Below are 22,135 nucleotides of genomic sequence, written 5' to 3' on the forward strand. Positions count from 1 at the left end.
TTGTTACATGGTATCCAAATCCTTTCCCTGAACTGTTATCATCTGGAACTAAAAATTTCTGTTTGTTGAACTGCTTTAATTTAATTTTTACTCTCTTCTAAGATAATGTTTGAAATCTTTTAATTTGATCATTACTTTGATGTTAAGTTTTGAATATGTAAGGATTTTCATTTTTACAACTTTGTATTATTGTTTTTTCTTTTTTTTTTTTTTTACAAGAAACTTGGAAAGACAACTTTTTTGTCTGCATTACTGATACTTTGTAATACATATGGTCAATAAAACATTCATGTAAATGCGTTCTTTTATCGTTTCGAAGTTTAGTACCACAGTTTTTTTTTTAAATTATCTTCGCACTTTGCTCTCTCAGTTATTAAAGAATGATTTCTGGTTATGTCTGTTTTTGTAGTTTTCCAGAAATTTTTTTTTTAAGTATTTTTTTAAGAAGCAGTACTTTGTTCTTTATTGCGTGCAATAAATAATACTTTTTTTTTTTCCTGATTACGATGATATTTCCTATATTGCTGGTTTATTCTTTTATTGTTCGTCTTTGTTTAAATGGTCATATGACAATATAGATAATTAGAGAAGAACGTTAAGATGATAGTCATTAATAACTATCATTTGCTCTAGTTTTGAAATGAGATCCAATTTTTCAGGGCATTATGGCTCAGCGCCGTATGTCATCATTAGCTAGTCCTTTCGAATTAATGACGCCAAGAGCTCTTGATGTAAATGCGATAACTGAAACGTTAAACCGAATGTTCCCTTCACTTCAACTTATCCCTAGTGATATCCAAAAACCAACGGTAAGCATTATCAGTTCAATTAGTATGAGAAACATCAAGTATGAAGGATTTATGCTAAGGTTGCGTTGTATTTCCTGAATTATTCAAATCAGTTTATTTCGCTTTCAAATTCAGGAGGATCGTCTACTTTATTCTGACTTTTTCCAATAGATAGGTTGAAACTTATTGATTTTTACAGTGCAATGCCAATCAAAAAATACTGCATGAGGTTGTTAGGTTGAATTTGAAAAATTGAATTCCTTTGATGGAGTTTTAAGCTACTTATGATTCAGTCAATGATCTAAGTTGCTTGCTATTTCAATAGCTAAAGAAAAGCAAAAGGGATGGCGAGAAGTAAATTTAAGTATTGGGGAAGGAATATAACTATTTTATAGATCTTCACATTTCGCCATTTCGTTCTATTGTAATTTTGGACTTTCTTTGTTTGAATTTCAGATAAGCAAGATTTTGAGGAATTTTAGATAGGAAATAAGATTTCGAGGTAATGAAATTAACGCTTCTTATCTATTTTTCTTTTTATTTTTATTTCTACATAGATCATTATTCGAACGTTTATGGATATTTTCTACTTCTCTGAAATAGTTTTAAAATATGTTATAAGCTGTTATTATTTTGAATATGAAGATAACAGCTTACAATATATAAAGTAATTCTTTAAGACAACTAATTAAATTGAATATTTCCATTTTACTCATTTGATAGTTCAGGTCCGAAATTTATTTCATTCTCTCCCGCAAATGAGGTTTGATTTAAACAAATAGTAGTTAGAAGAAAGTCTAAAATCACAAAACTCACCACATCAGGTTGCAGCCATAGTAACAGAATTTATGGTAAATGATTACACTGTTTCAGTCTGAATTGATGTGTGTTGTATATCAGTATATCACCCAGTACATCATGGATATTCCGGATGCTGTTTATACGACACCACCGTTTGCATTTAGCAACGCCATGGATATGGACTTATTCACTCAGGCATATCCGAAATTAGTTATCTTCCAAGCCTTGTAAGTCATTCAGAACATTTTCGTTTTTCTTACAACGCTTTCCGTTATGTGAAATCACTAATTCTTTAAATCCTATTTTCCTATATCACTATGTGATTATGAGGATGGGATTCCTGAAATCTATTGCATCGAACCAAGTTTAAATCTAAATTATCAGCAGAACTGTTTCGCTGGTTATGACCGAGGTTTCTTCAGATGAATGGCCGCGTGTAAAATAAACTGTTCTAATTATAATTGTAATCAAACTTCCTTTAGTTTTTAACTAGATTTTTAGGCCTAGGAATCATACACTTAAAAAATTTTATTTTTTTTTATTTTTTTTTTTGTAGATTTCAAAAACTTCTTTAGTTGATTAAGTAATCAAAGACATCCCAGATCTGCTATTGTGGAAGATATTTCATCAAATCAGATTCAGTTCAGTTATCTCGATTTAGTCGCACCAGAACCAGGGCCGACACGAATTCTCCTTTCTACCCTAATCAATTTCATTGAATTCACTGCAAATGCTATTACGGTTAGTATTAAATCACCTATTATTTCAGTGGTATTATAGTGAAATGAAAATGTAGCTAGAACGAAGTGTTACCATAAATGTTATCATTCAGATAGGTTTTTTTTAATTTTTTAGCTGGAATATTTTTCACGATTTATCCTTATTTCTTATTCCTTGTAAAACTGTTGTTTTATGTGTGAATTTATGCTAATGAATGTGAGATACGCATTTACGGTTCCACTTGTTGGAGTAGCAGGGTACGATTTGTTTTTACTAAATAATTTGTGATGTGGAAGATTTCTATGTTTAACGTGTGTTAATATGTTTTTGTTGGTTAGGCTTTTTTTTTTTTTGTTTAATTTAAAAGTACAAATGGTTTGCCAACGAAGTTATTCTAATTTAAAAGTTGCTTCTTCAGAGATGGTGTTATTGAATATCTTTTCGAATTCCAGAAAGCGCATGACATATTTAACTCTGTCGATAGTCGTAAAAGTGATCTGGAATCCAAAAAACTTAGTGTTATTGATCTTAATAATGAAATACAACACCTGCGTAATGATGCAACGACTCGAAAACATTTGGAAAGTGAGGTAAATGGATTATCAAATGAACAAAAAGTAGTTCTTTTTTCTTTTTCACTTATTTGTCTCCTCATATGAGGGCACATTATTACCTATTGTAATGCCTTGCAAAAGTAACAGCAACAAATCAAATGTTCTGCAAAGTTGTTTTATTTATTGGCAAAACTGGAAATTTAGTCAATAAATTCTTTTCAGTTCCGTGAGAAAATGGAGATCCTAGAACGTAATATAAAAGAAACATATGTTCAAACCGAAACAATCCAGATGGAGATGAAAGCAATTTGTGAAGCTAATATTGAAAAAGAGAACAAACTGGTGCATTTTTTAATCTTCGGTGGATGAGAATTGATTTGGATAAGTGATTTTTATATTTTCAACGTCGATTTCTTTTAATTTTCTCTTATTTTTTTTTTTTTATATGTTGATAAATTTTGCAGATGGAAGCACAAAATGAAATTAAACGCCTAACATTTCAAAATGATGTTGTTGATCGTGATATTGTCAATTCGCCTGATCGTTTGAACGCTGAATTAACTGATTTAACAAAGTATTTGGAAAATATTCAAAAGGAAATTTCTTCAGAAAGGCTGGTGTATATACATTTTTTGTTTAGGAAAGAAAGTCATGAACAGTACTGTAAAGTACTTTCTTTCTATTTTTGAAATTCTTTGAAAGATTTAAGGCTTGACCAGAATGAAACCACAAGTTTTACCTTGGTTAGTGGATACTCTTTTCAAAATTTTGAATTTTATAAAATAGACTTATAACTAACGGTTTAAAGTTTTTTTAGCATTTTCTTTTCTCATTTTTTGTTTTTTATGTAATATCTGGTGCAATTTTAATTGAGCTTTGCAATTCAACCAAGTGACACATTTCGTGATAGTGTTACCTGTTTCGTGTGTGCTTCTGGCACTAATTACCATCATGAGACACTTTGCAAGAAAATATTGTTAATATGTTATAGTTATGCATTATTTTATGATTTCTGCATTATTATTTTTGTTTCTACAGTCGTAAGAAATGGGAATATAAGGAAAAACAAAAGGAAAGAATCATGATCGGCCGATCTATAGAGCATTTTATGGAAATTCTAAATAAGTTGCGTGAGCGTCAGGTATGCAGTTTTATTTTTTGTTCAAATACTTTGTGTTGTGATAGCAAGTATTCTCCATAAAAAAATTAGGCTTCGTATACAATAATGTTTTTTCAATTAGTTAAAATTTTCGTGATAAATTCCAAAAGTTACATTTTACACTGCACTGAAGCTAACTATAGCGATATTTAGGGGTCTTTTAGTTTATTCTTTTCTCATTTTCTATTTCTTAATTAACTTAATGTCTGGTGTAATGTTTTGCTTAAAATGATTTTTGTTTGGAAGACTGATTCTGATTCAAAATGAGGTATTTATTTTTCTGGATTTGCAGAAGGATGGTGCAATAATTGAAGAAACATTAGCCGCTGCAGAGGAGCAACGAAATGAAGCGAAAGAAGCTTATATGAATATAGAAGAGAAATTGACAAAAGAGAGAAATAAATTGCTTGCGATGGAAAAAGAATTCGAAAAGGAAGAATCACTTCACGAGAAATCGCTAAAAGACATTAAAGAACATTTGGCGACATTAAATGAGTTAGTTTTCATTTTTTGTCTCTCCTCTCGGTTTTTTTTTTTTTTTTTTTACTTTAATATCCATGGGTAACTTTTCTTTGTCTTCATTTGTATCCTTGATTTTTTTTTATAGAAGCTTGGTTAAAATTTTACATATGCATTAAAATGTATTTGAGGAACTAGATCTTTTCAATGTTGTAGTTTTCTTGATAAGCATAATTTGTTCATATTATTTAATTTATTTAAGATCTATAATTTCACCTCTTTGATTTAATATATTTTTCTAATAATTTTTCTTTTTTTTATATTCTTGCTTTGTGTGAGACAATTCATACACTTAATTTGCTTGTAATTATTATTTTTTCTTATTACTTCCTCTGCTTTTGGTCCTTTTTTTCAATTCTTTTTTTTCTTCAGTATTTATTCCTAAAAATCCTGTTTATTCCACACTTGTAAATTCCTGAAAATTTACTCAATTAGTGATAGCGCAATTAGCAAGTGATTAAATGGGAATTTTTCCACGTCTGTGAGTCGTTGTTAGAATGCTCATATGTCGTATTCTTTATGTGGCAGAATTAAAGGATTATTATATGTTCGGATTATACTTTTTTATAAGTTCTTTGTTTCAGTTTGATTATTAAGAAAAAGAAATGGGATCTAATATCATGAAACGTTCACTGATAAAAATGCGTGTATATAGAATTTCCCATTCTCCTAGGGAAAGTCTTATTTTAATTTAACAAAAGTCTTGTTTAAACGAGTACCATTTTGTCTGACATAAAAATGAATTTCCTTTAAATTTTAATTTTTTATATTTCTTTGGTTTTATATATGGCATTTCTAGACAAGTGAAGGATATTCGTCGGCGAATGCAAGATTTTGATAAAGAGAATGTAGAAGTACAACGAGAAATCGCGAAAGTAAAGAATGAAATTGCAGCATTGACTCGAACAACGAATGCAGATACTAGAAATTTGGCTACGCGTCTTAACGAAGCTCTTAATAAAGTTCATTACAACTAAATATTTCAACTTTATTCTCTTTTTAGTCTAATTTCTAAATTTACAAGTTTTTCAACAGTTTTAGCATTCCAAATAATTTTTCTTGATTTTCCAATTTTAATTTGCATTAATCGTTTTATTTTATTTTTTTCGAGTGCAGTTTTCTGAAAATAATGTGCGTATTAGATAAATTTTAAAACTATGATTTTGTGTGCTAATTGGAGAATATTGCTGATTTTATTTCATTATAGTACTTGGATGCTGAGAAACTCTACAAAGAAGATTTCCGCAAAGTGGATAGCCTACACAATTATTTGGTAACCATGCTGAACGCATCTAATGATGACAGCACTTTCAACACATCACATTCAAGCAGTGTGTTGAGTGAACGAAATATAAGTTAGATAAAGTATAAGTTTAGTGGTAATTGAGTTTTTAGTTATCAGTTATTTAAATGTTCTTTCTTGAGATTTGATATCATACTTTATGTTAAAATAAAATGAGAAAAATGTCATCAAAATCAAAATTTCAACATATATGAATGAACGTCTCATATCATTCATTCAATTATATCTTTTTTTTTCGAAAACATATCGATTTTCATTCCCACGTTTTATCGATAAAATTCAGGAACTTAAATTCAAATCTATTCACGAAAATTGTTTCATTTAAATCTTTGCCGTCATATTTAATGAAAAAGCGAAGTTTGTTGTGTTACATACAAGTATATGTGTATACTTCTACTTCTACACGTACTTATGCGTAGCATTTGTATGTATTTCCATGTATGCATAAATTAGTTAAATAAAATCAAATGATAAAAAAGCACTTCGTTGGAAACTAAAAATTTGTCATTGGTTTATTTTTTTTTACTTCTTATGTATTTTTTTTTTCCTTTTAATTTATAAATTTTTTACTGTGTCTGGAGATTACGTATTATTTTCCAATTGTAACAATCGGTCGTTTATAATTTTAAACACTCATCCTTCTAATTTTTTGATTGAGTAATTCGTAATGCGAAGATTGATGTTTGCAACAACGTTCCTTTTTTTATTTTTAAACTAACTAAATGAATGATCGAAAACTAACATTTCTAATATTAACACTACTATTAATAATATTCTCTTATTATTTACTATTATTATTAAATTATTACCGATACTTATGATCAGCATTTATTAAGTATTTAATTACCAGCCTTTCCCCCCATGGTATTAGTCATAATATAAGCTTAGTGTGGCAGAGTAATCTCTTTTAAATGTAGTTCCAAAAAAAAAAAAAAAATACCCACTGTATGCTCATCACTGACTAGTTTCGTATGAAACATTCGTAATTCATGATGTTTTTTGATTTTTGCACTATGGCTTCATGCCTTTATAATCTTACCTAGATCATTGAGCGTTTCTTTTTTTTTTTTTTTTTGGTAAGTTATTTGCAACCTTTATCAAAAGCCCGAAAATTCACCTTGTGCTTCAGATTAGTTTACATAACACTTAACCAAATCCCTTACAAAAGATCAATATGAATTGTGTTAAAAAGATAAAAAATCTTGGAAAATTTTCGGGTAATAAATATATCGATGTCTCCTTTTTGTGATCTCAACAGGGTTGGTGGTGTAGTGAGACTGCCACAAAAGCAGTGCAAGACAGTTTGGTGGGGAAGAAGACAAGTTTTCGACTTGTTTACGTGCAAAAGGAGATGAAGTATTACTGTAGTAGGATTAAAAAAAGAAAGAGACTCCTCGGCATCTTTGCGCCGGAAGAACATTTCTGATGTTTGTAAGGAGGAGTGGAGTGCTCATTGTACTTATTGTCTTATATGTTCTGGCGGTTCTATTGTTTCTTGCCGTTTTTTTTTTTTCTTGCAGTAACTTCACCAGTTATAATTGATTGTGTACTTATTATGTTGGTAGTATTGGTAGTATTGTTGCCTGGAAATTTTGAGATCTTTCGTCATCTTTCGAAATTAATGGTGAAAGTCTTGAGAGTATGCCATTGAGGTCAAAATTTTGCTGGATTAATTTGCTGTTGGATATCCTTCCATTCCTATCTTTTTTAAATCCACAACTTTGCATTAATTAAAACCTGCTTTGAATGCGTTCTTCTATTCCAACATTCTTATGGTTTCCGATGCGTATTTGTGTGCTTAATGTTTTTTACATTTCAGTTTACTTGCCGTACCTGTTTTGGAAAAATAAGTTGCTCACAGAAATCTCCGCCTGCTAGTCTGAATCGATTTTTCAGAAAGTGTTTCTGCCTACGACTATAACTTAATACGTAAGAATTTAGAATCTGGTTTAAAAATTTTGACATCTTTACTATAAAAAATTCATTTCTTAAGTCTTGGAGTTACTTATCTCTAATTGGATAGTAACAATTGAAAAGCTAGATATCCGTGTAAAGCAGGAACATAACAGTTTTGTTTAGTATTCCTTACAGCCATATTCCTTATCTTCGCAATTATTCAGCGTAGAATTCATTAGGGTGGAGGATAAGAATGCCTGAGTGGTTGCATTACTTAATCTTCACTGTAATTTATTTCTTGATTTTCCATTTTGTTAAAACTATTTAATTATCCATCGCATAAAGAAATATACCATTCAAGTTTTTTTTTTCTGCTTGAAGTTTTCATTTTGCTGGTAATTTTCTCACTTGCAATTGTTTTAGCCATTTGTTATTTCTTTGCAATCCTTTCTCTCAAGTCGTTTTTATTTTTTTTTTTAATATTTTAAATTTTTGTTCATAATAATGTTGATCATAATTGTTGATAAAATAAAGTGAAAAAGCGTGCTTGTGCAGCTACATAAATAAGCTATTAGAAAGATAATGAAAGAAATATGGGAACAAAAAGAAAAAAAATTCAATCAAATTAAATTTTTAAAGGTAAAAATTGAGAAAATAAGAAGTGGTTATGATAAAGGTTATGAAATCGTTAATTTTTAATTCAAAATGCATAGTAAAAAAAAAATACACAATTATATGAAACAACGAGTAAAACAATGGATATATCGAAAGTGTTAAGAAAGTACTCTTGCAAAAGGGATTTTCCATTCAGAGTTTGTCTTGCAACTGAAAAGATTGCACGATATATGTAGGTAATGCTATCTTGATAAATTACTTAGCTCTGAAATTCTAGGAAATGTCGAGACCAGGAGGTTAAGCATTTAAAAAATAAACTAGGAAGTAAATTCCCAATAATAGAAGAAATAAGAAAGATGAAATTGATGCTTGGAATAAAAATGAAAATGGATAATCAAAAATTTATGGGCGAATTAAGTCATCGTGGATAGTTCAAAAAAGTCTTTTTTTTTCAACGTTTAGCTTGTAAATCAAAAAGGCTTTTTGTAAACATATCCCATAACTGTACTGTTTTTGGTCAATACAGTACCTGATGGATGCCATAATGACATAAAAATTTAGACGACGGTACGAAATAGAACATAAAAGAAAGAATTGCTGAAAAAAATCTTATTAAATTGTGCAAAAATCAGAAGTGGTAATTTGTACGTAGCCTTTATTTGACTATTCATTCCTAAGAAAATGAACAAAAATCTGTATTAATTAATAGAAATAATTGAGAGAAGAAAAAAAAAAAATGTTTATGTAGAAGAATGGTATGGATGTACGAGGATATGATATTAGTACGAGGATGTTAGATTGAGATGTAGTAGAGACAAAAAAAATACTCGAAGAAAAAAAGGATGGAACAGTCTCCATATATTGGATGAAAAAAAAAAATCTTCATGAGTGCGAAAGAATGAAGACTCTCGAGCGCGAAAGATTGCAGAGAAATACTATTATTATGAATGTTCATTTTCGTCACTATTTTCTTGTCTTTTTGTTGCGTCAGAATTATCAGGGAAAGTATGGGGTATTTAATGATTAGCATAAATAGAATTATGTGTAGGTAAATTAAAATTATGTGTAGGTAAAAAAGAAATACTATTATTATGAATGTTCATTTTCGTCACTATTTTCCTGTCTATTATTATGAAAAACTCTCGAGCGCGAAAGATTGCAGAGAAATACTATTACGTGACTATTTTCCTGTACTTTTGTTGTGTCAGAATTATCAGGGAAAGTATGAGGTAGTTAATGATTAGCATAAATAGTATTATGCGTAGGTAAATTAAAATATGTAAATCAGTGTTTTTTCACCCTGTGTTCTTTTACCATAAGTAAATAATAGTTACGTCACTGGTCTTTGTGCTTAGTGAAAATTTGATAAGTTTGCTAATTTTATAGAATTGCGGCTCCCATGGAGGACCAAGAAATCGAAGTGCTTTTCGAATACCTTAAAAGGGAACCGGAGATGTACCGGATTTTGCAAAGGTTCGTGAGCAGGACTGTTCAGGTAATTTTCACTTTGTCTTCCTCTTTTTTGCTTTTATTTTTTACATTATTATTTTTTTTTTATAAATTGATACAGTATGAAGAAAGAGTTGCTGAACTTTGCACTGCCTTAAATTTAAAAAGTGACTGTAAAAAATAGCTTTTTCAGTTTGAACAGTCGCTCATAGAAAGGATGGCGGAGGCGGGGTGGAGGTTGGAGGAACTGGTAGGGCAGAGTGCCCAGCCAGCAATGGAAGAGGATCCGGTACCTCAGGAGCCGGAATTTAACGAAGAAGAGGCAGAGTGGGCTCCTCTGCCTGAAAATGAAAATGGTGATGAGGCCGAGAACTGGCCATCAGAAGCAGAGTGGACCCCTCTGCCGGAAGACGAAGAAGAAGAAGAGCCTGAGGTACCGGGGGTACCAATGGAGATCGAGGAACCGGTAGAAGCAGTACGCGAACTCGTCCTGTAAGTTTAAGTTTTAGCAGCTATTGTACTAATTTGCTAACTAGATATTAACCTTACCTACCCAATAATTTGCAATAAATATAAAACTGTTTCAGGCGAACGAGGACAATCAGAATCCCGGTTCCTGCCATGCAAGAAGCAATGGCTGCGGCACCTCCGGAGAAATTCGAACCAGCTGATTTAAAAAATCTTCCGGAGCAACTCCGAAGAGAGTTGATAGTGCCGCAAGCAGAGCCATACACGGTGGCACAAGGAGAAGGAAGCAAGAACATCGGTAAGTTATAATTTTAATAACTTAAGAAATGATTATATGCCGCAATTTGTAGAAGAAATACAATCATATTTTGACTTTGTATTGATAAAATCATATGATATCATCGAAAATTTCATCCCTTATAATGCACTAAAACGATTACAAAATTCTATATCGATACTCGAAGAACAGTTTGTGCAACAATATTTTCTTACTATTTCTATTTTCAGTGTGTGGCCTCTGCTGCAGGCAGTTTGAAACGTTGAAAGGGTGGCGCATTCACGCGTCGAGAACACACAAGCAAGATGGTAAGTATTGCGAAATGAATTTCCAATTAGTTTTTAAAGATATCGCTACATTTGATTCATTTAAAAGCCAGTAGACTGATTAATCATACATATTCCAGGCTTTTGTGCCCGTTGTGGGCATTACCTCTTGCTGCCACCTGAATTTACGGCCGCCCAGAGAACGGCAGCAATGGAGCTTCATGCCCTCGATTGGTGCCCGAGGGCATGCGCGGCCGTAATAAGCAAACGACAGGTGAAGCGGCGCAGACTTGACCTGGTAGGAAGAGAAGAGGATGCGCATCACCTCTTCATCCCAGGTAAGAAATTAATTAGCATTGAAGAAGTGAAATTTAAAAGTTAAAAAAAAAATGAACGGCCATAGAAAATAAAATATTCGTAAAGTGGGTCTCGTAATTTTTTTAATCAGTGGTTTTTTTCAGGCTAATATTATTGCCTGGTCTTCCATATGCGGCCACCTGTCGCTGCCTGCTGCGAATCTCCATCCTCTTCCAATGAAAGACGTCCAAGCTGGTTAGTAACATCCAAAAAATAAAAAAAAAATGAAAAACTAACAAATAAAAAAAACAAAAAAACAAAAAAAAAAAAAACTAAAAAATAAAAAAAAAAAAACTAAAAATAAAAAAAAAGCAAAAAAATAAAAAATTAACTAAAAAATAAAAAAAAAAAAACAAAAAAAATCGAAAAAACCTAAAAAAAAAGATTTAAAAAAATAAAAAAAAAAATAAAAAAAAATTTGATGTTTAATTTAATGTAAAAACAACTGATTTCAAAATATGGAAAAGGCTGAGGAGTTTGTAGCTGCTTTACGTTTTTGTATGTCATTTACCGTCCTAGTGATAGAGTAATCAAAAGCTTGTAAAGGGCATTTTTTTGCCATCACAAGCATAAATCAAATTACTTTGAAATCAGTTGTTTTTTCTTTTTTTTTTTTTCTTTTTTTGTTTTTTAGCCTTTGGGCAGCTAATTTTTGTTGAAAATTGTGTATTTTATTTATTTTCATCTAAATAATGTAATTTAATGTTCTTATTTTTTGATATTACTTATAACTGTTTAATAACTGTTTTTTTTTTTTTTTTTTTTTGATTTTCTAAACTTATCACATTTATTGTTTTTTTTTTACAACTATTGTTACTTTATCCATTATTTCTGTTTAATGAAAATTTTCATTGTTATTTTAGTGTTACTAATGGTGTTAAATTTTTTATTTAATTTTATTGCCAACTTATTGTATATTTAATTTTTGCACTTTCTTACTTGTAATAAGTTCTTTACATTTTAAGATGATTTTTTGGCTATTTAAAAAAAGCACAAATTTCTTCATATGAATATATTTTTAATGGAATTGAGCAATTTTTGAATGTTTCTGTCTGTATTTAAGTAGCATTTTAATTTAAATAAGATAAGTTGTCAAAAGAGGATAGATTCAATGAGATGTAATTTAAAACTTTTTGCGCTAAGTCATAAGTTGATATCAATTTGTAATTATCTTTGTGTGTATGAGGTGGGAGGGAGTGTAGGGATGGTCGAAGGGAGGTATAGAATTATACCTTCCTTCGTCAGCATAACATTAACTAAGCATAAAGAAAAAATTTTTGTTTTGAAATTCAGATGACGGGCCTTCTGAAATCTGGAATAAATTTCAAATTTTTGATCTCTATTCATTTTTAAGGATATTTTTTGAATTGGTAGAGCTTTGGGCTTTAAAAAGATTTCAAAAATATTTAATTTTTGTTTTTTTTTTTTTAATTTTTGCGTTTCAATTTTTTTTCTGAATTGAGTTAAAATCAAAAATCTTTTTTGAAATTAATTCTGTTTTATTCGGATTATTTTTTGGAATCTTTTTTTGGATTTTTTTTTTTTTTTTTTTTTGGTAATTTTTTTTGGATTTTATTAATTGCATGCTTTTTTTCATTCATTTCATTTGTTGCTATTTTCATTTTTTTATGCCTTTAGCATTTTACTGCTTGCTAACTTTTGTCTATTCCACTAATACTAATTTATTTTCGTTGTATTACCACTAATTTGTATCACTTTTTTTTTGTTTCAAAAATCTTTCACTTTTATCTTTTTTTTGTTTATATTGGTTTTGCATGTGTTTTCGGTTATTTCTACTAATTGCGTGTTTTTTTATTTTTTTTTTTTTTTATTTTTGCTATTAACACGTACATTTTTTGTATCTTACTAACTGCATGCTTTTTGTAACTTTTTCTCATGTATACTTTTTCTTTTGTATTTATTGCATGCCTTTATTTTTTCGTTGTTTTCACTCGTTTTTTATTAACTGTATTTTTGCATGCATTTTTTCGTTAATTTTATTAACTGCATGCTCTTTGTAACTTTATATTATTTGATGTTTTTTTATCAGCATTATTTTTTCGTTTGTATTTATTGCATGCTTTATTTTTTTGTTGTTCTCACTCGTTTTTTTTTTTTTCTTGGCTAGTTTTATTAACAAGCATGTGTTTTGTGAACCTATTTACACCATTTTTTCGTTTGTATTTATTGCATGCTTTATTTTTTCGTTGTTCTCACTCGTTTTTTTTTTTTTTTATTAACATTATTTTTGCATGCATTTTTCGATCAATTCTATCAACTGCATGCATTTTGTATCTTTACTCACACATTTGTTATTATGGCGCACATTTTTTTTGTATTTAAATGCATGCTTTTTTTGTTGGCTTCATTCATTTCTATTAACATCGTTCTTGCATGCGTGTTGAGTTTATTCTATTAACAGCATGCTTTTTGTTACTTTATATATTTTGCTGTTTTTTAATTAACATTGTTTTTGCATGCATTTCTTGGCTAGTTTTATTAACATGCATGTTTTTTGTGAACTTACACCATTTATTATTAAGATGTACACTTTTCTCTTTTGTATTTATTGCATGCTTTTATTTTTCACCCGTTTTATATTAACATTGTTTTTGCATGCATTTTTTGTTAATTTTATTAACTACATGTTCTTTGTAACTTTTTCTCATGTACACTTTCTTCTTTTGTATTTATTGCATGCTTTTATTTTTCACTCGTTTTTTATTAACATTGTTTTGCATGCATTTTTTGGTTAATTTTATTAACTGCATGCTTTTGTTACTTGGTACTATTTGCTGTTTTTTTATTAACATTGTTTTTGCATGCGTTTCTTGGTTAGTTTTACTAACATGCATGTGTCTTGTGAACTTACTTACACCATTTAATATTAAGGCGTACACATTTTTCTTCTGTATTTATTGCATGCTTTTATTTTTCACTTGTTTTTTATTAACACTGTTTTGCATGCATTTTTTGGTTAATTTTATTAACTGCATGCTTTTTGTTAGTTTATACTATTTACTGTTTTTTTATTAACATTGTTTTTGCATGCGTTTCTTGGTTAGTTTTACTAACATGCATGTGTCTTGTGAACTTACTTACACCATTTAATATTAAGGCGTACACATTTTTCTTCTGTATTTATTGCATGCTTTTATTTTTCACTTGTTTTTTATTAACACTGTTTTGCATGCATTTTTTGGTTAATTTTATTAACTGCATGCTTTTTGTTAGTTTATACTATTTACTGTTTTTTTATTAACATTGTTTTTGCATGCGTTTCTTGGTTAGTTTTACTAACATGCATGTGTCTTGTGAACTTACTTACACCATTTAATATTAAGGCGTACACATTTTTCTTCTGTATTTATTGCATGTTTTTTGTTACTTGGTACTATTCGCTGCTTTTTTATTAACATTGTTTTTGCATGCGTTTCTTGCGTTAGTTTTATTTACATGCATGTTTTTTGTGAACTTACACCATTTATTATTAAGATATACACTTTTCTCTTTTGTATTTATTGCATGCTTTTATTTTTTCGTTGTTCTCATCGTTTTTTTTTTTTTTTTTTTTTATTAACATTGTTTTTGCATGCATTTTTTGTTAATTTTATTAACTGCATGTTCTTTGTAACTTTTTCTCATGTACACTTTTTTCTTTTGTATTTATTGCATGCTTTTATTTTTCACTGGTTTTTTATTAACATTGTTTTTGCATGAGTTTGGTTATTTCTGTTAACTGCATGCTTTTTGTAACTTTACCATTTTTTGTTGATTGATGAGTACATTTTCTTTTTTGTATTTGTGCATGTTTTTTCGTTGTTCTCACTCGTTTTTATTAATTTTGTTTTTGCATGAATTTCCTAATTCTGTTAACTGCATGCTTTTCGTAACCTTATCACAGCATTTGCTGTTGATGAGCAGATTTTTTTTGTATTTATGCATGCTTTTTTCATTGTTCTCATTCATTTTTATTAATATTGTTTTTGCATGCATTTCTTAATTCTGTAACTGCATGCTTCCATAACTTTTCTAACAATATTTATTATTGTAGTGCAAACTTTTTTGTTTTTAAGTGCATGCTTTTTTTTGTCGTTCTCACTCATTTTTTATTAACATTGTTTTTGCATGAGTGTTTGGCTATTTCTATTAACTGCATGCTTTTCGTAACTTAATCATATTATTTGTTGTTGATGAGCACACTTTTTTTTGTATTTACGCATGCTTTTTTTGTTGTTCTCACTTGTTTTTATTAACATTGGTTTTGCATGCATTTCTTAATTCCATTAACTGCATGCTTTCATAACTTTTCTAACAATATTTATTATTGTGGTGCAAATTTTTTTGTTTTTAAGTGCATGTTTTTTTTTTTGTCGTTTTCATCCGTTTTTTATTAATATTCTTCTTGCATGCATTTCTTAATCTATTAGCTGCATGCTTTCCCTAACTTAATCACACCATTTGTTGTTGACAAGCACATTTTTTTGTATTTTTTTCATGCTTTTCTTTTTCTAACTTACTGTCACTCCCTTTTTTTATTAGCATTATTTTTGCACGCATTTTTCGGTTAATTTCATTAACTGCATGCTTTTTTTACTAATCTCACTTGCTTTTGTATTAGGTAATTTTTTTTATTATTCACATCTCCTTTTTCTCGTATTCATTTTATGCTAACATTGTTTTTTGCACGCATTTCTGTTGCTTCAAACTTACCGCATACTTTTCGTCTTTTTCAAAGGTTTGTAACTTTTAGATTTTCTAACTTCCAGTGCTTATTTTAGGCTGCTACTAGCCAACATTCTGGAGCAACTGGTCAAATTGGTTCTAGAAAGTTTTTTCATTTGTGTCAGCTTGATAATTCAGCTATAATTATATGCTTTTGGAATCGCAATAAAATTTTCGTGTGACTTATGCTTATATGAGATGAAGAGAACACTCGAAAAGTAAGCAGTTCCAGTTTATTTCTAATGTGTATTTTCAAAAAATTATGCTAACAGTTTGTTCAAAAACTTATTTTTTTTCTAAATTTTCTTCATTCATTGCTCAGTTTTATTTCATTCAAGAAGAGTTTTTTAATTGTTCAATTTTATTTCATTCAAGAAGAGTTTTTTAATTAAACTGTCTATCGAATCATATTAATTTCTTGCACCTTACTTTATTATTTACATAAGTTTGGTTTATTTCAGCTCATATTAGTTATAGTTAGCAGTAACAAATAAAAATTCATTTTGATAAAAAAAAAAGGTTGAATATTTAAAGGTATAAATTTATGAAGTATTGCTAATATTATCATACAAAGCAGTAGTTTTTTATTGGATACCGGGCTGAGATTATTTCGTTCTATTCAGTGTTTACAGTTGTTTGATCAGGCAATATGGTAAGTAATTTCGTACTGCTTTTACGTCTCTTTTTCTCGAATATTGCAAATTAAAACAAATATTTCAAAATCATGGTTAGGTGCATAGAGAATTCTGATCAGTCAATTGAAAAAACTCGAGATGTTCATGATCATTTTGAAATTTTTCTCAAAGAAGCGATTTTAAGTTTAATTCGGTGTCAAATTATTTTTAAGACGAATATACAGGAGAATAAGAGATTACGCAGATTGGAATTCTGTAAGTATTTACAAAGAAATTTTTTATTTAAATTTCATCTGCTCAGCTCTCTTTCTGTTAATTACTTTATCTGTTTGGTGATAAGTGATAAATTCCACTTTTTCTTTTACTGAGAACTTTTTTAATTTGTTTTATTTTTCAGAAGTATTATATTGTTAAATTGTTGAATACAAGAACACACGAATTTCTAACCAGCACTTTAATTAGATTCTCAGTCGAGGTAAACTATTTATTTGTTCAAACACGACTGAGTAACGAATTGAAGAAAATTCACAGCAAGTTTTTGCTGAATTTGATTTTTGCTGAATTTAAAGTGTAGCACATAAGAATATATTACATGCTTAGCTAAATTACTGTTTATTCCTTGGTGCACTGCATATTCCCAGCTATCTTTGAGATAGACCTTAAAGATGTTGTTTTATTCGAGATTTAAAATCATGGATTTTTGTTTCACTATGACTGTTGAAAAATTTATTAATATTTATATTTTGCACATTATCATTCTTCCTGCATGCAATATTTCCATAGAATAGAAAGTGCGACAATTAGATGCAAACAGATGCGCTCAGAAATGTTTAGTGAATTGGTGGAACGCCACTAAATGTTGAAAATGATGGAAAAGAGGAAAAATGCAAGTTGTACTTCGTTTTGTTTAACCATTTATTTCCGTTAATTATAATTTCTTCCTTTTATATCTTTCATAGATTATTTGTTTATATATGTTTTTCTAGCAAAACTTCAATATTTTGCGGAACAAATATGAAGCAATTCATACCGTTGCTAGTTCTTTCTAATAAACCCATTCGTTGTTATTTGATAAATTTTATATTACTAAAATATTATTTTGTGAATGTCAAAATTTTAGTTTCTTTATTTATTTTAAAAAGAGAATGTTTTGACAAAAAAATTATTTTTCAAGGATCTTATGAAATTAGTGAAGACTGTGGACAAAAAATTGTTTTTCAAGATACCACTGGCGAAGAAATTAGAAGGTATTAAGGCCACGTCATCAAGGTTAATTTTATTTTCAAGAATCGTAGTTCAATTTTCAGCAGTAATCTTTGTCCATGTCAAATTAAGTGTTGATAATAACAAAACACAGTGGGGGAGGAAAATTCATCGCGAACTGGGAAGATAACCTACCCGTATTATTGGGCATTTATTCTTTTCTATCTTTGATTAATACAGAAATTATTTATGGTCTAGGTATTTGAATTTTCCCTCCTTTCTCGCCGCATTTTTTATCTCGTACACTTGGAAGATTTCCGATTTGAAACAAGAAAGTGAAGTAATAGCAGTTGTTTCGAATGTTTAGCATGTCGACTTTTCGACCTACCTAGGCCACGTGGATATCATCAACAGATTGTTCTTCTAAGTTTTATCACTCCTAGATGTTTGCTTATTTTGTTTCATCCAGAAATATTGCATCTAATAAATTTCATGGTAATTTGCATTTTATTTCGTAATATCATATTGCAGAATACGGCTATGATTGAACTATAATCGTTTACAAAACGATGATATCTAAAATTGATAAAGCTTATCTGATGAACTCATGTCAAAACATTGAAATCCAAATAACTCAGAAAGCTTTTTTTATAAAGAAATTTATCTTATACACTTGGTAGATAAACTTATACAATATAAACTGAATAAAGCTTGAAATTAATGATTGAATGAGATCAATTTACATCCTTATTTTGAAATACAACAAATCATTCCAGAAATCAATGATTGAGAAGACGCAAATCTCGGATAATACTATTGATACGCTAAAAATGGATACATTATCGGTATGATATTAGCTATGCCACTATATATCTTTCTTATCATTATAATCAATATACTATTTATTAGATAGAGAATTACATTAATCTTTGCCATCTCTTAATAAAATAAATAATCTCTATTCTCTCCTCTAAATACGAGACATGTTCTGATGAACTTTTCAACGATATGTTTTAACTGATCCCAAGAATAATCTGCATTGGATGACCTCTTCGTTCTGTCTCAATTTAAATAGAATACGAAATATGTGGATGGAATTCATTTTCAACAGCTTTGATTATTAATGTCATTAATGGAAAGGCGCATTTTACTTTGGAGGAAAAAAAAAACATTCTTTTTAAAAACATTTAAAAAGAAAATTTAAAAAAGAGATTATTTATTTTATAAAGAGATGGCAAAGATTCTAAAACATTCCTTTTAAATCATTTCGTGCTTTTTTAAAAAATACAATTATTTGTGTTTTGAATTACAAAGAATAGTCAAGTTATTAACAATAGAATTTTATGAAATATTAATATTTTTAATAGTTGAGGTAGTATTCAAATATTTGTTGTTAAATGCATAAAGCATAAATGGAATGTTTTGTTATGCAAATTGTTGATCATATGTTAAAAGGATTGATCGCTGCAACTTTGGTAACTGAAAATATCACAAGGTCATTTAACTGGTTCATTCCCTCATTTCTTTTATCTGTTTATAGTGGTCATTTTGCTCCAGTATGTGATAATGGATCACTCCTGTTCATGTTGAGAAGTTTTAATATATTAAAAAACAAATGACAATTTAAATTTTTTTTTCAAATTTTCTATTTTTTACATTTTTTTTTACAAATTTTCTATTTTTTTTTTACATTTTTAATTCATTTTTACACTCAAAGAAAGCAAAAAAAAAAAAAAAAAAAGCTAAATGTTTAATAGCAAATTGCGCTCACTTTGTTCATTTTACGCTTAAACGATGTTTTTCCAGTAGTTTTTTATTATTTGATCTTTTCATTCATATCAATCGAGAGATAATTATGAAGTTTTCAGGACTTTTCTCAACTTTATTCTTATATGAACAAGCAGTATTGCTTTATTATATAGATTCTCTATATGACATTTATGCTACAAAATGCATCAAAAATTATAAGGCTTACTTATTTGAAAAATTTTAATTTTTAGAGGCTAAATTGTAAGAATTTTCATAAATATTGCTGATTGTTTATTGTATTAGCTTGATAATGTATGATTTTACCCAGCTGACAATATGGTAATATTAAACAGAAAAATTATTATGATTATTTTTATAACTTTTTTGAAGTATTGATCCGCAGTTGTTCGCTTCAATTTAAAACAATTTATGAAAATTTCAAATTTGGTATGATTTTTTTGCGCATAAATCAATTGATGAAGGTCTAACATCTAATCATACCCTTTTTTTTTTTTTGGAACTTTCTTTCAAGTAATTATTTACTATATTTAGATTTTTTTACTTTTTGCTTTTTGTATTATTTTGAAATTTTTTTTTTTTTTTTTTTTGAGGTTTTAGAATATTAGCATTCAGAATCAAATGATGTAGCTGATTTTATAACAAGCTGCTAGCTTCCTAACAAACATTTTTTTAAATTGCCTATTTATAGAAAGTATGAAAAGTGAATTCCAGAGCATTTGAAGAAAGAATTCATTAGCTATGAAAAATTTTTCTTTCATTGAATTGTGACTTGAACTAATATCTCAGTTTGATGTTTCACATTAATCATTCAATATTGACAATAGCGCCAGTTTTATTATTCAGCGCTTGCTTAAATTTACCATTCACCTAACCTTTCGATCTTGAAATGTTAAATGGTTGAGGTGGTTTTATCAGTTTTTATCATTTATTTGTAATATGCTCAGAAATGACAGTCTTTTTTGACATCTAAAATTAAGCATTTGTGCATTTTATATTTAGAATTATTTTTTCGAATAAAAAATAAATCTCGATCATTGAACGCAAATCTTATTTAATATTAGCAGTGATATATGTATGAAAGATATTACGCGATCTAATTTGTCAAAGTATCTCATCTGATCTACTCATTGGTTAAATTGAACAATTTTTTAAATGATAAACTTATTCGAGAAAAATTATTGCTTATTTTACAAGCATTCGTTTCTAAAATTGTAATATTTATTAGAGAAAAAATTTCTTGAATATTCATTGGAATTTCACTAAAAAAATATTTAGAGAAGCTTTTCAATTTCTGGTTTTTTTTTTTTCAGTGTAAAATGTAACTTTTATCTTTCAAGCCTGTCTGCTTATGTTTGCTTATATATGAACTTTCAATCAGTGATATTTAATTCTTTCTTGAAATAATTAATTATTGATTGAATAGATAGAAATGGAAAGCACTAATAATTATTGATTATATCGATATTGTTCCCTACTTCTTTCACATTTGAACTAACATTTTCTTTTATTCTTATCTCTTTCATTGTTTAATTTTGAATATTTTTGAATGTGCTCAATTCTAAATTAATTCCAGCTAAACTATTAAAGAAGTATTAAAATTTCCCTGTGCTAACAATTAACATATTTCTTTTACTTTCATGCATATAAAATTTTTACAAAATATCAAATATCGCAAATTTATTCAAATTTCGCCCACTTTATTGAAACATTTAAAGGGCTAAAAGAAAGATTAAAAAAAAAAAAAAAAAGAAAAAAGATCGATGACTTGAGCATTTTGTTTCTTAATATCAGTCAAGTGGTTGTTGCATTTTAAAAATATCCATCTCATCAACAAAACATCAAATACATTATATTTAAAATAATCAACACTTTTGCGCTTCTGAATAAATTTTATTTATTCATTGTTAATGTTAAGAATTAAATTAATGATTTTAAAAATGTCGCATTGCTTCAGTTTGCTATATATTCATTATTCTTATCACTATTGTTATTGGAAAATGGCTAATAGTAATAATATTATTAAACAATAATAATATTGTCGAAGAATTATTCTGAAACAAGCAAATGAATTCAGCTAATTAATTGCTTCATTAAATTTAATTTATTTTAAACTATTAATAATTTTTGAGATAAAAGAGGCTATTACTGTATCAGTCATAGAATGTTCAAATGAACTTTATAAAGAATTAAAATTTTCATAAAATTCTAAGAAATTTTAAACTACATGAAAATTGAATTTCTCATCAGTGATAACTGTTGGTAATGATTTAAATTAGCAATTATGTGCTCTTTTTTTTCTCCGATAATGTTTTTGTCATTTAAAACAAAATGATCCCATTTAGTGTTAATAAAGCAATTTTACCGATGAAATTTCAGAATTGAAAATTTTGAAAATTATAGCTGAATTGCTGTATTGCGGCAAAATGCCGCAACGGAATACATACGGAATACATTATGATCTAATTTACATTATAATCTAAAATAAAATACATAATGTCAAATTCTGACACACATAACAAATAGCATCGTGAATTAATGCATTATTTGCTTGTTGATTAGTATATCGGAGGTGAAACATATCCAAAATTCGTAAACACAAATAAATCATTCATACGTTTTCCTACAATATT

At 28.5% G+C, this 22,135-nt stretch overlaps 2 protein-coding genes across 2 annotated transcripts; both read left to right on the top strand.

Moving 5' to 3' along the window:
• Positions 1–665: 665 nt before the first annotated feature.
• On the top strand, positions 666–5,901 carry Bma-him-10 (DZF family protein; the record flags this gene model as incomplete). Its single annotated transcript, XM_043081341.1, has 10 exons — positions 666–809; positions 1,662–1,816; positions 2,192–2,330; positions 2,762–2,899; positions 3,086–3,205; positions 3,328–3,476; positions 3,902–4,004; positions 4,315–4,517; positions 5,341–5,503; positions 5,749–5,901. 10 exons carry the CDS (start codon positions 666–668, stop codon positions 5,899–5,901), a joined length of 1,467 nt encoding a protein of 488 aa, XP_042937275.1.
• A 3,545-nt stretch (positions 5,902–9,446) lies between these two features.
• Positions 9,447–11,372, top strand: Bm17720 (Uncharacterized protein; the record flags this gene model as incomplete). Its single annotated transcript, XM_043081342.1, has 7 exons — positions 9,447–9,577; positions 9,742–9,850; positions 9,998–10,296; positions 10,392–10,570; positions 10,780–10,857; positions 10,956–11,113; positions 11,277–11,372. The coding sequence occupies 7 exons, from the start codon at positions 9,447–9,449 to the stop codon at positions 11,370–11,372; spliced, it is 1,050 nt and encodes a 349-aa protein (XP_042937276.1).
• Positions 11,373–22,135: the final 10,763 nt, after the last annotated feature.

This window comes from Brugia malayi (genome assembly GCF_000002995.4).
Source record: "Brugia malayi strain FR3 genome assembly, contig: Bm_v4_Chr4_scaffold_001, whole genome shotgun sequence".
NCBI lineage: Eukaryota > Metazoa > Nematoda > Chromadorea > Rhabditida > Onchocercidae > Brugia > Brugia malayi.